The sequence below is a fragment of the Paramormyrops kingsleyae genome, chromosome 4 (assembly GCF_048594095.1).
Source record: "Paramormyrops kingsleyae isolate MSU_618 chromosome 4, PKINGS_0.4, whole genome shotgun sequence".
In the NCBI taxonomy this organism is placed as follows: domain Eukaryota; kingdom Metazoa; phylum Chordata; class Actinopteri; order Osteoglossiformes; family Mormyridae; genus Paramormyrops; species Paramormyrops kingsleyae.
The window spans coordinates 36,439,637-36,458,396 of NC_132800.1; the positions used below are offsets into that span (position 1 = coordinate 36,439,637).

General features: G+C 44.3%; 1 protein-coding gene across 1 annotated transcript; it reads right to left on the reverse strand.

Moving 5' to 3' along the window:
• Window positions 1–2,684: 2,684 nt before the first annotated feature.
• gad3 (glutamate decarboxylase 3) lies at window positions 2,685–18,727 on the reverse strand. Its single transcript, XM_023816149.2, has 16 exons — window positions 18,631–18,727; window positions 14,212–14,284; window positions 13,368–13,520; window positions 11,015–11,257; window positions 10,150–10,240; window positions 9,936–10,048; window positions 9,263–9,378; window positions 8,906–8,985; window positions 8,684–8,738; window positions 7,764–7,880; window positions 6,748–6,812; window positions 6,382–6,460; window positions 4,803–4,952; window positions 4,508–4,615; window positions 4,045–4,134; window positions 2,685–3,940 (listed from the first exon to the last, which is right to left on the reverse strand). The coding sequence occupies exons 2-16, from the start codon at window positions 14,234–14,236 to the stop codon at window positions 3,767–3,769; spliced, it is 1,659 nt and encodes a 552-aa protein (XP_023671917.1). The 5' UTR covers window positions 14,237–14,284; window positions 18,631–18,727; the 3' UTR covers window positions 2,685–3,766.
• Between the last annotated feature and the right edge of the window lie 33 nt (window positions 18,728–18,760).

Sequence of the window (18,760 nt, forward strand, 5' to 3'; positions counted from 1 at the left end):
TACAATCACCCAATGCATTTATATACCCACCCCAACCAGAATATACATGCAAGCATTAATGCATATGTGCTGCAGAGGTAAATAACAGGGCAGTGTCTATGAATTTCCTGCCTTAGTTCACCCCCCCCCCCCCATCCCAGGCCTCCTCCCCCACACTCCTCCAGCATGGAGCTTTTTGCTGGGTCAGCCCCCCCCACCCGGATCTTTGATGTTCCAGCAGAAGCCTCTTCCGCACAGCCCTGGACGGAATAGCGATGCCATATCGGAGCGTTTGCCCGGCAGGGCCGCATCCGTGCCAGATCCATTACTGCCGGTCTCCAGGCAACCAAACATCAAATGCCATTTTATTCAGTAAATGGAAGCTTACTGGAGATTGTTTTTTTTAATAAGTCATAGGGAGCAATTCTGACAAGTAGTACAGTGCCACAAACTGCAGCTTTTTAAAGGTTCCTTATAATGTGGAAACGGATAAACATTTTGTCCTTATGAGTTAAGGTGGACCAGCAAACAGAGTGTGACGGTGGATCGGTGGAGCAAGCAGAAGAAGAGATGTTCAGATATTAAAGGAGCCTAAGAATAATAGACAACATTAAATACGTTGTCATTAGAAGGTGCTAGAAGCTAGAAGGTGATTAACACACTTTGAGTTAGCAGTGATGTTCAAGCGTCATTAAAGCAGATGTAGAATAGGGAACTTTGCTGAATAAAAGCCTGAATTGGGGTTTCTTATCCTGCTCAGGCTTGGTGGGGGGGGGCGCTATAATGACCAATTATAGCGCACACAATTTCAAAATTAGCTTTAATTTTAACAAAGCTGAGCTGCATTTGCTGCACAAATGTAATAAATGAGTATGAAATATGTATAACTGCACGCTGGACCGGCTGGTGCTATGACCTAAACGTCGGCTGCTTGATTCCGACATCGATCGGCAGAAAATGAAGGCGGAGCCAGACTGAGACCCAGGTGACTCATTAGCAAACATGTCAGGCTGATGCTCCTGTAGACTTCATACACCTTCGTCTTCCTAGGTGTTGTGTGTGTATTTTCGCTGCTTCTGCTGTTCTTTTAGGAAACACACCATTAGATGCATTGATAGGCTTGTCAGAAGTCAAATGTACGTCAGAGTATGGTTAATGGTTATTAGCGAGAAGAAAATGTTACATATAATGGTAGCGATTTACTTGAGGGGATAGAAATACTTAGGAGTAACTGAAATATAAATCATGAACGAGTATAGGGGTAATTTGAGATTAAAGATGTGCCACGATTCATTAATGATGAACAAACATGAGATCAGTATTTCCCTCGTGTTATTCATTACTTGATCCTTCAGTAGTTCACAAAGGTTTACATAATTAACTGAAATAGTAACAAATATAGCAACTGCTTGACATAAAAGATGCGTCACGATTCATTAAAGTTGAACGAACGTGAAATCAGTATTTAACTTGTTATACATTACTTGTTCCTTCAATAGTTCACAAATATAGCAACTTATTCAGATATATTGTCATGATTCGTTAGTGATGAAAAAACACAAGATCAGTATGTAACTAAGACTCAGTTTGTGATTAATACATTAGTAGGACCCATAACCTCCTGAGACCCCAGCCATTCATTTATGTCCATTGTAATGGACATTTTCTGTTTTTGTATCTATCTTTTCACTGATGTAAGGAAACATATTTATTCCTGTTGTACACTAAAGAGGATATGCTGTGAAATCAAAAATAAAGATGTCTTATTTCCTCCAAAGACATAGGAATCACAATTAACCTAAAACTGAAGGACACACTGTTTTCCTTGGGTCTCAGGAGGATAATACTATGGTATTAACTGTTTAAAGTCACTAAATGCTTTCCTGGGAGAGAGAAGATGTTAAAGAACAGGAGGGGAAGTAGAGGATCCCAGCCCAGTGGGCGTGGTGACCTGTTATTGTCTCCCACAGACGTGTGGATGCATCCCCGGGCGCGTCCGGCTTCTCTGGCTATTTTCATTTGGAGTTTGTGCTGCGGACTGATCGCCGAGATAGCAGATGGTGAGATAACAGTGTTACGGAGAATACATATGTGCAGAGTGCGAGCGCACGCACGAACACACTGTCTCACTCCATTTAACGCGTCTCCAAGTGTATCCAACTGTGGCCAAGGCAAGAAAAAAAAAAATCAGTCTGCATATCTTGGATCTTAGTACAGATGCATGTGTTTGAATGGCAGGGATTCAGATGCATGTGTTTGAATGGCAGGGATTCAGATGCATGTGTTTGAATGGCAGGGATTCAGATGCATGTGTTTGAATGGCAGGGATTCAGATGCATGTGTTTGAATGGCAGGGATTCAGATGCATGTCTTTGAATGGCAGGGATTCAGATGCATGTCTTTGAATGGCAGGGATTCAGATGCATGTCTTTGAATGGCAGGGATTCAGATGCATGTGTTTGAATGGCAGGGATTCAGATGAATGTGTTTGAATGGCAGGGATTCAGATGCATGTGTTTGAATGGCAGGGATTCAGATGCATGTGTTTGAATGGCAGGGATTCAGATGCATGTCTTTGAATGGCAGGGATTCAGATGCATGTCTTTGAATGGCAGGGATTCAGATGCATGTGTTTGAATGGCAGGGATTCAGATGAATGTGTTTGAATGGCAGGGATTCAGATGCATGTGTTTGAATGGCAGGGATTCAGATGTATGTGTTTGAATGGCAGGGATTCAGATGCATGTGTTTGAATGGCAGGGATTCAGATGCATGTCTTTGAATGGCAGGGATTCAGGCAAATGCCCATAATTACACATGGATGTATTTCTCTCTTTAATAGAATAATAAGTATCACCTTCCCAAGTTTGGAGCTAAAGTAGGATGCTTTTATTTACATTTCCATGCTCAAGGCAAGCATGTCAATCTGCTGATCAAGATGATCAGCTGAGGATCAGGCCTGAAGAACCATACTCAGGGATTATAGAGAAGAAAGGCTGGAGAATGTTCAGGCCAACGTAATGAGCATCGTCAGAAAGTGGACATCTACGGTTTTCATTGGTCAGCAAATATATACGTATAAATATGTATGAATATATATGTCCTGTAGCAGCATAGCCCCCCCCCACAGGCCCAGTGTAAAGAGGCTTGTACGAATACATTTACTGGCCTCTACTATTTTGCACACTCCCAATATCTGTATTTACTTTCTTTGTACTCACAAGCTACTAAACAAACATTACGCCTGTAGCAGCTGGCAAGTGTCTCAGATATAATATCAGAAAGTCATGGATCCATTGTGGCGGGCCTGGCATGGAGCGTGCTGATCTGATCCATAAATGCCACACCCAGTGTCTCTGTGTAGGTAGCGGGGCATTAGAGTAGCTGTGGTAAAAACCAGGGAAATGCAGGGAGGGATATTTAAAGTCACACGCAGGACCGGGGTAAGAGCCCACAGCACACCCCCAGCGGAGCGAGGCCACCCTGTAATGACGGATTATTCTGTTCTGCGCTCATGGGAGTCACCCTAATGTGTTTAATCTTCCTGCGACCATGAGAGTTTCATCCATAATGGTGTCTTTTGTAAAAGCGGACTTGAAAAGGTCTTTTGTACTCCTGTGAAGTATGGACTGAAACAGGCCTTTCTGCCAATGAATGAATCTAATGATAATGATTCTGGAGGAAAAAAAACATGCTAAGCAGTAATGGAAAATGGAAAAAATAGCACGGGCGAGTATCAGCCACATCCCATGCACGTCCCATGCATGATTTTTCCATGTTTCTAAATTCATAGGTCACATCCCAGTCTCACGATCCCGTCTATCAAAAAGTCCACATCCTCCTTCCTGGTGGCCGGGTTGGAGAAGACGCATCGGAAAAAATTGGGCTTCTCTCCCAGCGGCTGGTATCCAATCAGCAGCATCCCCTCTTCCATCATGGCGGCTTTTATCTTGGGGGCGATCTGCTCGACAACAGAGCGAAAAAGGCCTGTCACATTGGGGACGACCACGCACGGTAATAATGTCCTGTTTATAGACATTACTGTCCAAGGTTCAATGCTGGTACCTCGTGCAGGCGGCTGTTTCTCTGTGGTCCTCGGGACATCGCTCTTATACTTGGCGGAAGGTACCAGAAGCAAACATTGCTGTGTTCCGGCTTCAGGAAACACGACAGCCGCTCATTCCAGAACAATTACAATAACAGTTAAATCCTTGTTGACATTTGGCTAAAAAGGGACAGTGACAGAATTCTGTGTCTAATGTCATGTTGACTACACAAGTATTTGTGGCTCAACAGGTTATGATGCAGTGCCTCTGATCAGAAGGTTGCGGGCTCAAATCCCAGAGTTGGTGGGGGTGGTTACACCACTGAGTCCTTTAAGCAAGGCCTTTAAGCCCCTATTGCTACAGAAACGGTCTGAACCTGCTTTGAACTGTAGGTGGCTTTGGATGAAAATGCTTGCTAAATAAAAGCAATTTATTTAAAAGAACAAAAGTGCCATTACTGGAAGAAAGGTCTATACACTTACTTTAGTTTTACAGACTAGCTCAAAGTCGGGCCTTTTTTCCAGCTTATTGAACAGGTACTCTGCATTCTCCAAGCACCAGTTGACCTGACATCCGAAGCCTTCGGACCCCTAGAAGACCACAAAAGAATTGAGAAGGTTCAGATCTTTTAGAAAGCCTTACCTGCTGTAACCTTTGGGAATGTATGCTGAGAAAAGGACGGTTAAAAACTAAATTGGATCGAAATGAAGTAAAAATTCCTGACCACTGAGGTCACCGTCTATGAGGAACGGTCCCATCACGCTCCAGCATCGTCACCTTGGCTTTCCACATCAGCCAGAGCTTGAAGACATCGACGTGCCGGCCGCACTGGATCGACTTGTCCCCCGTGTCGTATGTGACGTCGTAGTGCTTGTCTGGCTGGAAGAGGTACTCCGCGCAGAGCTGGTTGCACTCCTGCAGAAGCCCCTGCAGATGTGCAGGTGAACATACTGTTTGTACAGGAAGTATGGGGAGCACACGGAGTACAGGAAGCACGGGAAATAGTGGAAGTACAGGCAAAACAGGAGGTACAGGAAGCACTGGAAATAGAGGAAGTACCGGAAAAACAGGAAGTACAGGGAGTACAGGAAGCACGGGAAATAGTGGAAGTACAGGCAAAACAGGAGGTACAGGAAGCACTGGAAATAGAGGAAGTACCGGAAAAACAGGGAGTACAGGGAAATTTGGAAATAGAGGAAGTACCGGAAGTACAGGGAGTGCAGGAAGCAGAGGAAGGACAGGAAATACGGAAAGTATACATGGCTCAGGGAGTACAAGAAGCACAAGGAGTATAGGGAGTACAGGGAGTATAGGATGCATAGGGAGTACAGGAAGCACAGGGAGTATAGGGAGTACAGGGAGTATAGAATGCATAGGGAGTACAGGAAGCACAGGGAGTATAGGGAGTACAGGGAGTATAGGATGCATAGGGAGTACAGGAAGCACAGGGAGTATAGGGAGTACAGAGAGTATAGGATGCATAGGGAGTACAGGAAGCACAGGGAGTATAGGGAGTACAGGGAGTATAGGATGCATAGGGAGTACAGGAAGCACAGGGAGTATAGGGAGTACAGGGAGTATAGGATGCATAGGGAGTACAGGAAGCACAGGGAGTATAGGGAGTACAGGGAGTATAGGATGCATAGGGAGTACAGGAAGCACAGGGAGTATAGGGAGTATAGGATGCATAGGGAGTACAGGAAGCACAGGGAGTATAGGGAGTACAGGGAGTATAGAATGCATAGGGAGTACAGGAAGCACAGGGAGTATAGGGAGTACAGAGAGTATAGGATGCATAGGGAGTACAGGAAGCACAGGGAGTACAGGAAGCACAGGGAGTATAGGGAGTATAAGAAGCATGAGGAGTCCTTACTGGGGGGGGAGTTGCTTATGGGTGGCAGTTTTGAAGCACACTCACTAATTCAAGTCAGAACTTTCTGCCTTTCTTGGCACTATAACTGTCTTTGATGTGAATTTGAACTGTTCTCCCGTGATATGGGTTCATAGGTAACCCCATAACCCCTTATAAAGCGGCACAGAGGGGAATGTTAATGATTGTGCAGGAATATGTCCATCCACCACGTCTGTCCGTGAAAGAGGAAAGGCCGGCCTGGCCCCAGGCTCCGGCTACCTCTGACACAAGCACACAAGCTATTTAAGCATCCACGTCATCCTTAATCTCCCAGGTGGAAACTTCGGAAGCCTAAATCTTAAGTAGCTGACTTAATTATTTATAGGAATGATTGTAAAGTAAGTTAAGAGGTGATTCTGCCTCTTGGCAGCCAGTCGCTTAGAGTCAGGCCGACTCGGGTTGGACCTGGGCCCGGTGCCTTGTCCCCCTCTTCTTCTGGCTTACCTTCTGCCTCAGCAGTATGGCCGAGCACTGCAGGGGAACGCCCATCAGTTTGTGGGGATTCCATGTGACGGAGGTAGCCCTGGTGGAAAGGGGGATGGCGTTTATCTCCGACGCACCGCTCTCCCGGCGCAGGAAGGAACAGACACAACTACGTATCGACTCCGCCTCTACTGATTATTTCGCAAAGGATAAAAACAGGTCTTTCATGTTTGCTTGTGTGATTAAAGAGCATTATGACGAGCCGCTCAGCACTGCAAAGCCTGTGTGACGCGCCGGATCCCTTCAGGCGGGGCTCTGACCTCTGCGATTCGCGCAAAGTGTTAGCGTAGCGGCTAAGCTAACGCCGGCGTGGTGCCGGCTCCTCACCTCTCGATCCCTCGCAGCTTCCCAGCGTGTCTCCTGGACAGTAGGAGGCCTCCCCCCCAGGCGGCCTGCAGAAATGGATGCCGTATTATTAGCAACTGGATTTAGCGACATTCTGCTCCTTTACGATCCATTATTGCCGTTTTACGCGCTCCTGTTCTCACCTACACATTCCTACGTCTTTAATCCTGCGTCTGTTAATCGCACGCATCACTCAAATAAATCATATGGGAAAACGATGATCTTTACAAGTGACAAAGTATATTACCGGTAAATTGTGTTGCGAAATGCTTAGAAACTTTGACAAGCCCTGAAATGAAGGTGTGACTCTTCAGAGAGGTCAAATTTTAACCCGTGCTTTTTATCAGTAAGCTTCAGCGAGTGTGAGCGTGAGCCGACTGTCTCAGGCATCGCTTCTTATTCAGCATGATGTGTATTTTATCTAAACTCTTTCATATAAACCCATTAAATCCAAACTCCTCCACATTCACAGTTCGGTCCCACGCTTGTCTTAGAACTTACAAGATGCTAAATTGCTCTGGATGCATTTAATACATGCCGTGCATTTAGCTAAAGGAAAGTTTTGGGCAGCATGATGCCTTTTCTAACTGACACCCCTAGCTTTAAGTAGCATCTTTTAGATGGTAGGTCCTAAGAATCTGTCTGTAAAAGTCGCTTGTTTGGGACTGTGGCACCAAGTTCATCATATGATTATGGTACATATGCCATTCGGCCCCGTGAGATGCTGTCCTCTTCTGTTGCCAGGGTTACTAGAGGGATGAAGAATTGCAGGTAAGAATTGCAGTGGGTGATGGACAAGAGTGTGGGAGAGAATGTTATATCGGGGGGGAGGGGGCACAATTTAATAATTTAAATGCAAAGGTCTTCTTTTTGGGGGATGCGTGAATCCCCCCCCCACCACCCCAAGTTCCTGCATCCCTGCTAAAGGGCAGTTTTAGCCTAAATATAAGAGAAGCAGCTGAGACGGCTGAACGGATGAAGATGTGTTAAGGCAGTACGTCGACGTGCATCCAGAGCCCATGTCTCTCGCAGACGTCGGCGATTTCCGGGAGAGGATCAAAGGCCCCGTACACGGTGGTGCCGGCCGTGGCATTGACGTAAAAGGGGACCCATCCCTGTCAGGGAGACACAGACACGACGAGACACAGACAGAGACACAGACACGACGAGACACAGACACGATGAGACACAGACACAAAGAGACACAGATACAAAGAGACACAGACACGATGAGATACAGACACAAAGAGACACAGAGACACAGACGCAAAGAGACACAGACACGATGAGACACAGACACAAAGAGACACAGACACGACGAGACACAGACATAAAGAGACAGACATACAGAGACACAGGCACACAGACAGAAACAAACAAACAAACATAAAGAGACACAGACACAAAGAGACAGAGATCCTGCATTATACATCACAAGAGGCAGCCTCTGCAGTATGACGGAGCTTGTAAGTCTGATTCACAGCTTGGTCACGTCACAGACCCCCAGACAATCTGGATCACAGGAACATCTACCTCACCTAACAGAGAACACGGCACTTTACTTTACGCTCTTTATACTCTCACACACCTTTTACAGCTGCGGATACCACTGCTTTTGATTTTATTGCTTTATTTTACTGTTTTATTTTATATATATATATATATATATATATATATATATATATATATATATATATATATATATATATATATAAATTTATACTATTTTTCTTTGTACTACTGTACATATTTGCTTTTAAGCACAATCCAGGAAGCAGGTGTGACAACACGTTTCGCTATACAAATTTACAGTGTATGTTTGCGCTTGTGACAAATGAAACATGATCCGAGAGTCGCTACCCTAAAGATATGTGATGAACATGACTTTTTGCTAAAGTTTGGCAGTAGAGTAACTCACCCCAGCCTTTGCTCTTGCGATGCTGGATTCTAGGTCAGAAACGATCATCTTCCCTCTAAGATTTTGAAAGGAAGAATAACAGATCAGTTTTAATCTTAGGGGAAAAAACAGGAACAGCAACACTATACCAAGGTTTATTAGTCAGTAATCTGTTACAGGTTGAGCCATTAATATTGTTAATTACATGCCCCAGTTAATTTTTCAGATTTGTTCTGTTTTTACCTCTTGTCACATTTTACCAAAAAAACATTCTCTGTTCCAATTCCCAGGACACCAGCAGCCTTTCTGATCGAATAGTGGCTCTGAAAATGAATATTAATAATTAATAACATGTCTACAGTCTCCATGTATGGGATGAAAAAGGCTGTACAGAATCTAAAAATACACAACGATCATTAACAAGTAAAAGTTTCCTTTAATATACATCAGTGATAAGGCCTGATTTCCTTCAGCCTCTAGAGAAAATCACAAACTGCTTTTGAGAATGCTGAAGTTGCATGTTTTGCTCAGTCCGCTTAGACCTATAAGCGAAATATGTTAAACTTCATGTATGTATTATGTATGTTTTGCAGTCATTACATGTTCAGATGTAAACAGGGCCAGTCTCGGAGCACATGTCATCCCCTGTGTCTTCGTCTTCGGGAAGTACCTGTGGCGTGCCACCAAGATGCTGTACAGGTTGGACATGGAACCACCTGTAAGATGGACACCGACGGTCTCAGCACCGGGAGACACAGGAGAACGTCAGGAGAACGTCAAGAGAACATCAGGAGAACGTCAGCCCAGCGCGAGTCACGGTGTGTCTGAGCCCCATCAGTCAGACTCAAAGACGGTAGCGCTTTGTCTGAAGGCTACACAGACACAGGCAGGTACGTGTTATCTATCTATCTATCTATCTATCTATCTATCTATCTAATTTATTTGTTTGTTCTTTCTTTGTTTCCTAATATTCCTTTCATAATATTCTGTCTGTGTACCGTGTATTATTTTCAGTTCGCTTGCACTGTCTACTTTGTACTATTTCTATGTTTGCGCTTTATGTACTTTGCTGCTCTATGCACAAGAATCCAGCATCAATAGCCTCTCTTATCTTTTATCCTATACCTGCAGGAACTTCAGCTTTCTGAGGTCTGCCCCGGTTTGATGGCTCATTTTCACCGATAAAATAATTAATCGTACAATTACGAGCAGCAATAAGCTTTAACCTGGAATAACTGAGATTTATCCATGCTCCAAGATGACGCAAATTTACCAGGACAGAAGATGCCGTCTCCTTCCTCATGTGCCCAGCCCACTTTCTCTCGCATCTTCTTCAGAAGAACCTCCTCCATGAGGATAAATACTGGGGAGATTTCAAAAGTGAACCTGAGGGTAGACAGAGGAATCCAGCAGACAACAATCTGTTAGCCGTCGGCCTGCCGCAGTAAAAAGCGGCTCGCCTTGGTATCGGCAGAGGAGACACATACATGTTGGTGTTGGCCGCTGACGTCACCCACTCGCCTGCCAGGCCGACGACATCCAGCCCCGACGAGAGCTGATTGAAGTAGCACGGGTGACCTGCGAGGTGGCACAAGTCAGTTTGACCCGGCAACACGGAGTGTGCTTAGCTCAGAGATACTCACAGTGCCCCGCCTTGAGACTTCACACAGTGCTAGAAGGTTCCTTCTGCAGGAGCCCAACTTAGGCCGCGTAAACGCTAGCGGGTGACATTAGCCGGTATCCAGTGCCTGGATTCTGAGATTAAAAATGCCTGTTCTGTTATATCATCGAGAAAAATACTGTACTCTATCCACCGCTTCGTGGATAAACACTTTAACAAACGGGCAAAACCGATGGCTGTCTGTATTTTTGTAAAAAAAAATAATAATAATTCACCGGACAGATAAATAATATGAACTATCCACCCACTAAATAAAATAAATATAAAGTGGGTTTATGTAACCTGGGCCTGAAAAATAAGCTCAGAAGAAAACATCCGATTACATAAATAAAGAGAGAGCCTGGGAATTTGAGCTTTGCTTTATCAATATTAGTCTCTAAGGTACAATATCTCATGATACAGAATCTGCATGACACCACAATGCACAGGGGCTTGACTACATTCAAGATTTCACTGTTCATCACAACAGACATCTGACAAGAGACCAGCAGAGTATGATTTCATTGTTGCCATAGCTACAGTGCAACAGGTACCATTGTGGTTTGAGATGTAGCTGATTTATGTTCCCTAAAAGAGCCCCACAGCCTTAATGCCCCTGTTGACGTCTGGCTGTCAAGGGATCCTCAGGTCTGCTACGTGGCTCCAGGGAGAAGCAAGCAAAGCATGTTTACCAGTTTTCACTCCATACTTCAACGTGTCTCTACAGTCCACCAGCAGCTGCTCCAGGTTTTCTGGCTGCTCTGGGAGCTCCAGGCTGAACCCTTCCAGGCCTTCCTTGAGCTGGTGAGGGTGATGGAAGTCAAGCACTTTGGTGCTCCGGTCAAAGGTCGTCTTGACGTGTGCGAGGAGAATGTTCACCAGGGCTTGGAGGAAACCTTGGGTCAGTTCCTCGCCGTCACGGTCGGGAAGCAGATCTGTATGGACGGCCGCTTGATGTCACTATCATCTCCAGCGCATGCTGTTACAAAACAGCCCAGCGCTGGACTCAACAGCACATCAAAAAGCTGAAATGGTTGTGTAATTTCAGGCTCTTAACCTCAAAACCTTCCAGTCCACATGCCAGTGCTGTAACCATGCTGGTTATGTTGTACGATGTTATTTTATTAAGCCTATTCAACTAGCGGCCCACAAGAATCTGCCAGTAGTTCAAGCACTTATGTAACATGATCAAACAAGGCACATTTATAATGCAAAATAACGAACTCAATGTGATTGGCTGCAACAAGATTACACCGGACCTGCACTGCCATAGCTTGGACTGCAGAACCTCAAATGGAAAGCCAAGAATTTGAGGAATTTGAGCTGACATCGTCCCTCTCTAAGCCTAAAAGATGTAAATTTGATTGTAAAAATTGCCAGTTCCAGAGCAAATGGATTGACAAATATCGATACCATTTATACTGCAATATTAAGTCATACTCCCACAAAGTGTGGAGCGACTCAGGAACCCCAAGAGATTTTGTTATTTGCTCTACTTACTGCTGAAGTTGAATAGCCCTGGTGTATACTATATGGCCAAAACACGTGGACGCCCCAGTTCATCAAACTAATTGCCTAATTAATTTACACCCAGCGCTAACTCTGTTGTATAATTACACTTATATAATCGCACATCCAGTAAAAGGCCTTCCTGGAAGAGGAGCGACTATCATAACAACTAGCGTAGTCACTATTTACTGTAGATGTTATTAGATGTTTGAACATCACTGGTGAGATGTGCTGCTGTTCAGGTAAGATATTGATCTTAGGTTATCAGGTCTCTTTCTGTGAGATTCTGTGGCCTGCCGCTTCACAACTGAACATCCTCCTCGACATTTTGATATTAACCTGCAGTTGACCAGGGTAGCTCTAGGTAAGGGGCATGCACTGATACAGTGTGTAAGGGGCATGCACTGATACAGTGTGTAAGGATCATGCACTGATACAGTGTGTAAGGAGCATGCACTGATACAGTGTGTAAGGGGCATGCACTGATACAGTATGTAAGGATCATGCACTGATACGGTGTGTAAGGAGCATGCACTGATACAGTGTGTAAGGATCATGCACTGATACAGTGTGTAAGGAGCATGCACTGATACAGTGTGTAAGGGGCATGCACTGATACAGTGTGTAAGGATCATGCACTTATACAGTGTGTAAGGGGCATGCACTGATACAGTGTGTAAGGGGCATGCACTGATACAGTGTGTAAGGATCATGCACTGATACAGTGTGTAAGGGGTATGCACTGATACAGTGTGTAAGGATCATGCACTGATACAGTGTGTAAGGGGCATGCACTGATACTGTGTGTAAGGGGCCAGTGTTTTTTTCAGTGGCTGGAGTGCCAATCCTTTTATCAAACTCCAAATTTTTCCCTGTAAGTTGGAGAACCTCCTTATAAGGCTGGATGCAGATTAACACCATACCCAGGATAAAGAAACTGAAGGTTAAGGGCCTTGCTCAAGGGCCCAATGGAGTAGAATTACTCGTGCCATTCATGGGATTTGATCCAACAACCTTCTACTTGCTAGCACAGATCCCTACCCTCAGAGCCACCACTCCAGCAGCTCTAGCAGGGCAAAAACACGGTGAACTGACTCGCTGGAAAGATGGCGTCCTACGATAGTGTCAAGGTCGTAACGTCTTTTGTACAAACAGCCATTCTGCTGCTAATATTCGGTGCAGGAGTTTGTGTGACTGTATGCTTAATTATACAGCTGTGTCAGTAATGGGTATGACTTTATCAGGAAGGTGTCCACATACTTTTGGCTATATATAGTATAGGATCTTCTGTCTCAACTCGCTAGCTATTTATTTAGTTTGAAACATCTGAGGACAGATAAGTGGCACAGAAGTGACTTTTTGAGTGGGGCCCCAGAAATGACAAATTGGCCCCCGAATGGGACATCCAAAGGGATGACGTTCACAAGGGCAAACCCCCGAGGTGGCGATGGTGGCGGGTAGGCCCACAGGAACGTGCTGTGGCTGGCTCTGAGGGCCGTCCGTCTGCAGCGCCCGGCCCCTCCCTGTCTGCCGTACCTTTGCCGTAGATGGCGCTGAAGTCAGTGGCTTGTCTGGGATCGGGTTTCCCATTGTTCTGTCCGTGTTTCTGGCTGCTCCCAGCCGGGGGGCATTGTGGCCAAATCAGAGCTGCCTTGCCCCTCCCTCCAGACATCATTTCAGTGCTGCCATCTGGAGAAGTCACGCAAACACACAAACACGCACAGTTCATATAGTCCTGTCATTGTGGGGACTTTCCATTCATTTCTATGGGCGTTACCCTCATGGCCATTATGATAACCTTAACCCCTACCAAGCCCTAACCTTAAACATAAGTAACCAAACAAAAATACAAGACTTTTGGTTGGCTAATTTAATTTTTTGATTGCATTCATATTTTATTGTAAAATTGAGGTTTATATTGTGGGGACCTGAAAAATGTCCCCACAAGCTAAAAAGTAACAGATTTTACTATGTGGTAAATACAAACTGCAAACACACACACAGAGTATACTATGCTAGAGGGATAAACAATTTATTTGACACATCCATGTTTGAAGACAATTTTTATGATGAAAGCCAACATTATCTTTTTATTCAGCTATATTAACTTTGTAAACTTCAAGTTAATTTTGCCAGCTTTAACATGAAAGTCACTGAAACAAAAGCCATTAATTTTTCCCATCATCGCTTTTACATTATTTAGATTTTTTTTATTACATAATTATATATATGTGTGTAATTCATTTTTTTTCCTTTTAACTTCTGCAATGTAAAAAAAAAAACCCAATAAAAATATGATTAAAGAGACACTATATTCTCTAGAGCATCACTGCATCTCAGCGTATGGACGGCTCGTCTACAGAAACCACGACTGACTTACCGAGAAAGGCTTCTGCCGTGTCCATGCTGAGGGTGTCTGCGATTCGGGGCAGTGAAAGGTGCAGTCAACCTGCCTGTCGAGGATCAGGAGGCACAATATGAAGAGACCATGGCCTTGGACTAGATAAATAGCACAGAAGCACCTGGGCGGATCTGCCTTGTCACATGTTCATTCAGCCTGGCTGCAGACAAGCCTGCATCTAACTTTTAAAAAGCTGCCCTGCATTAATACTCTGTTTTTGTTCCCTGTTTTTTTCCGTGCAGCTAATTCAGGGTCGTTCTGTTTTTTGTTCTCCTCGTTTGTTTGATCCTGTGTTTGTACTAAACATCAGCGGTCCCGCTGAGGTGGGGACGCCGCCACAGAGGGGCCTGAGTGTCTCACTCTGTGCCTCAGGATCGAGGCGAACTGTTTGTGCCGCTCCCGGCTGCCGCCTGTCCGTCCGCAATGCGGCTGCACGCTACGCTCAGCCTCATTAGCTGTGCGATGTCTTTAAGCGCCGTGGCTGATTTGAAAGCGAGATGTTAGACGCCGGGAGCGGGATGTACGATAGCGTTCGTTGGTTCATTTATTTATTTTTTAATTTGTATTTTTTTTTTGCTTATGGAAAAATCGCGTGAAGGATAGTTCAGGTGCCTGAGTGTCAGTGGATTTCCACAGAACCTACAGTATGGTCTAGATGTCATGAAAATTAAACTGAAGTGTGACAATTGCGTGCGTAACAAAAATGCAAGATAAGAGTAATTCGAGCCTTGGTGTCCACGGGAGGTTTGCCCCTAGGACCTGGAAACTCCAGTCTGTCTAGTTTTACCAGCATAGATTCATACATAAAGAATTCTAGCTGCCTTTTGAGACCTCCAGAAGTTTTTAGGGAGTTAAAAAAACAACAACCTACAACCAGAAATAAGGCAGCAAGGCTTGTAAACATGTTTTATTTTATTTTTTTCGGATTTTATAACAGTACACCCTGGATAAAGCAAATGATCACCTGGAGCAGAAATGAAATACTACATTTATTTACATGAAAATACCTCCATGTTGCTCAGGTCATTTGAATCATTGCTGAATGAATAGGCATTAAATAACGAATAACAATACCTTAATCTAGGTTGAAAATAATGGAATAAGACAACTTGAGTGAGTTGGAGAATTCGGAGAAACAGACAAACTTTCTGAAAATGGGGAAGATGGAGCTGACATCTTTGGAGATGCTTATAGACAGACCTACAAAGGGCAAACCTCAAGGACCGACCCACAAAGGCAGAACCCTAAAGACAGGCCCACAAACACAGAAACCCAGAAACAAACCCACAAAGACAGAAACCCAAAGATAGACTCAAAGGCAGAGTTTGATGTTTGCACTGGCATCCTGCTCACCTCACGTGCTACCGCACATCTGCAGGGTGCCAGCGAACTGCTTAGGCAAAGGTGCAAAAATGCCAGCATAGAAGAATTAATTGCAATTTCGACCCCTGAAGACAGAGACCCAAAGACTGAGACAGCACTGAGACTCATAAAATTAACTGATTCAAAGGAATCTGCTGACATAGAGAATGTGGAAGGATCCACATTCTTGGTGTGGGAGCTGCTGTTTGAGGCGTGTGAGGCAGGCCCCGACAGGAAGTCCGCTCCCTCCCGTACCCCCAACACCTTTGCCTTTAAGCAAACTAGCAGAGATAGCTCCCTTTCGGCCTCACGGCACACCCTCAAAATTAAGCTACCCAGTGGTTTCGAAAACCCCATCATTTTCTGCTTCATGCCAATTCAGAAAAGTCTGACTCCAAACTCGACAGTTTTTCTTGCGTCTTTCGAGAAATATCTGTAGAAGGTCTTCATTGTATTCACCTAAGATCCATGGGACAGTGTTATGCAAAAAAAAACTGTATGTTTCATCCCTCAAGCCTTTCGATTCAATTATATACTGCCAGAGGACCACAGTGCCATTCAAAGCAATCAGAAGCCTGCTTTCTGCTAACTGTGGCTCCGAGAACTAATTTCCCCAAGAATTGGAGAGGAAGCCAGAGAGGTGACTGATCACAGAATGATGAATTCTGCTTTATTTCCATTAAAAGGGCTCCCCCACTAGAGGACAGATCCGCACTCTTAATGCCTTCCCTCAAACGGTCAGAGACCAGGCGTGCTGCCGGCCGGCGGGGAGCTAGCGGAACGTGAGCAGACTGTAAGGCATCGATGTCACACTCGTGATGTTAGATTGCACACTAAAATGTGACACTCACCATTTTATCATTTTGTCACGTTCATTCCTCTGTGATTTTAACCTTGATTACTCTAATTTTTTTTTTCAAAAGCAACGTACTCATTCCTTCCTTACACAAGTAGGCATTTTGTGGGAGGAATTTGGATTGAGCACCATACTCATGGGTACCGCTCTCTAAGGCAGTGATTCCCAACCCAGTCCTCAGGGACCGCAGACAGTCCACATTTTTGCTCCCTCCCAGCTCCCAGCCAATCAGGAACACCAAAAACCGGGGAGGGAGCAAAAATGTGGACTGGCTGGGGTCCCTGAGGACTGGGTTGGGAACCACTGCTCTAAGGCGTTCTGTGGTCTGAGCTGGCAGACCCCATACTGCAAAGCACGCCGGCAGGCTCTGTGCCAGACTCTGTGGTTTCTGAGGGGTCAGGCCTAATAGGATGCGTATCACAGCAGACCAAACAGACTGATAAAGGGGGCGTATCCCGCTACCAGTGACCATGTGGTAATGGGGAATTTACACTGAAAACTGCCACTTAAATTATACTTGGAGGCCATTTTGTGCTATATTGCATTTCCACATTCTTTATTTTTGTTATTTTTTTTTTAAAAAAAAGGGCACCTATATTTAGCTAATTTACTAAATAACTGCCAAACTATTCTAGCATTTATAAATATACCGTAAATACCAAGTAGAGGAACACACTAGCCATCATTTTAATGTTGAACTTAATAAACAGAGCCTGTTCCAGGATATACGAGGGACAGGTTGGCTGGAAAACCAGAGACGGACACGGTTCATAAATCACACAGTATCAGTACTGAGGGAACTGTACATGAATGGCACCACCAAAGTGAAATGAATTAACAAGAAGATGTTCAAACTAAAACCTTAAATATTAAAAAGGAATATAAAAACATAGCTATATGACTAAATTAATGTTACAGGTGATTAAATATGCTCAAGATAAGCCTGATCTTAACATGTGGTGTTTTGACAGAAATTCCTTGGAAATGCTGCCTGTTTTCTGTGCTGTTTTCCCAGTTCTTCTGTGCATGGTTGTCTAATTAAGCAAGTGGACTGCATTCTCCGCTTAGCTACCCAGCGATGTCTAGTATTACCGCGGCTCGCACAGACATACAAGAAAGAATGAGGTTCAATTACTGTCTTTTTTTCTCTTTTTTCCTTTTTCTTTAGTCTGATTTTCCATGGGATATTACTGTAACATCAGAATACAAGTGATGTGGCTTTTTTTCTTACACTCCATGAAACACTGAGTTAAGCAAACAGAGCTGATAATTAATACTAGATAAAGCAGATTCCTCAGCTGATGTTTCACACTTCATATTACAGACTTCCCATTGGGTAAGGGACCTCCAGCCAGCCAATTACAGCAAGTTATATCCCTGAGAACACAAAAGGCAGGTGGCTCTGAATCATGTTGGCACATCACCCATGTTGGCTAAAGGAATTTTATTATATATCAGTGTAGAAAACAGCTACACATGCATTTGGTAACAATCTAAAGGTCACGGGCAAAACCTGGCAGAACATGTGACCTTGGTTATGACTGACCCACATGCAAATCAGGGGATTTACATAATCCGTAAAAACCGTGCATGTCAGCCAGATGGAATGGAGATGGCTTGTGTTTATCAGAATGCTGCTTCATGCTCGTAGGATCTGCCACAATCCACGGACGTCGGATAAACCTCAATGCTACCCGCTTATGAGTGCAACCATCAACACAAATATGAAACAGACCATCTAAAACTACTGCATTCAAGACCACATCAATTCTAAATATATCTCAATACTTAAAGTTTAGCTGTATAGTCATTTTTTAAATATGAAAGGAAGAAAGTAGCACCATTTCAAAGGAAAGCAATGCTAATTAAATAAAGCTTTCTTTGATAGGAACCCTAATTATTCTGCTGCTCTCCCCAAAGATAAATACGATCCCAAATCTCATGGCTTCTGCAGTAGCCAGTACACATGCTAAACGGTAACAGTAACTTGGAAGTACATCTTCCAACCATTATTCTGGATTATTCTACCCTTATATGAAGAGGTGCAGCCTACATAAGTTCCCCACCTCCAGCATATCTGACAGTGCCCACATGCCAAATTGACACACAAAATTACGTCGGCAGGTAAGAGCATCCATTGGATAACGTGACGCATAATCGCTAATTAAAGTGGGACTTACGATGTTTGGAAGGCGACACGGTGATGTGGGGATCCAGCTGTGTGAGCTAACCAGGTTCCCTCGAATGAAACAGCTGTCCGCCTCTCTCGCCCTTCTCATCCTGCATGGACACTTTTACGGCCTCCACCGA

What these genes read in the sequence shown, in the direction of transcription:
- gad3 (XM_023816149.2), bottom strand. Translation starts at nt 14,236, where the DNA reads ATGGACACGGCAGAAGCCTTTCTCG. An exon ending in TCGCAAGAGCAAAGGCTGGG is followed by an intron (nt 7,881 to 8,683) that starts GTGAGTTACTCT and finishes TCTCCCTGACAG; the next exon opens with GGATGGGTCCCCTTTTACGT. An exon ending in AAGCTGCGAGGGATCGAGAG is followed by an intron (nt 6,461 to 6,747) that starts GTGAGGAGCCGG and finishes CCTTTCCACCAG; the next exon opens with GGCTACCTCCGTCACATGGA.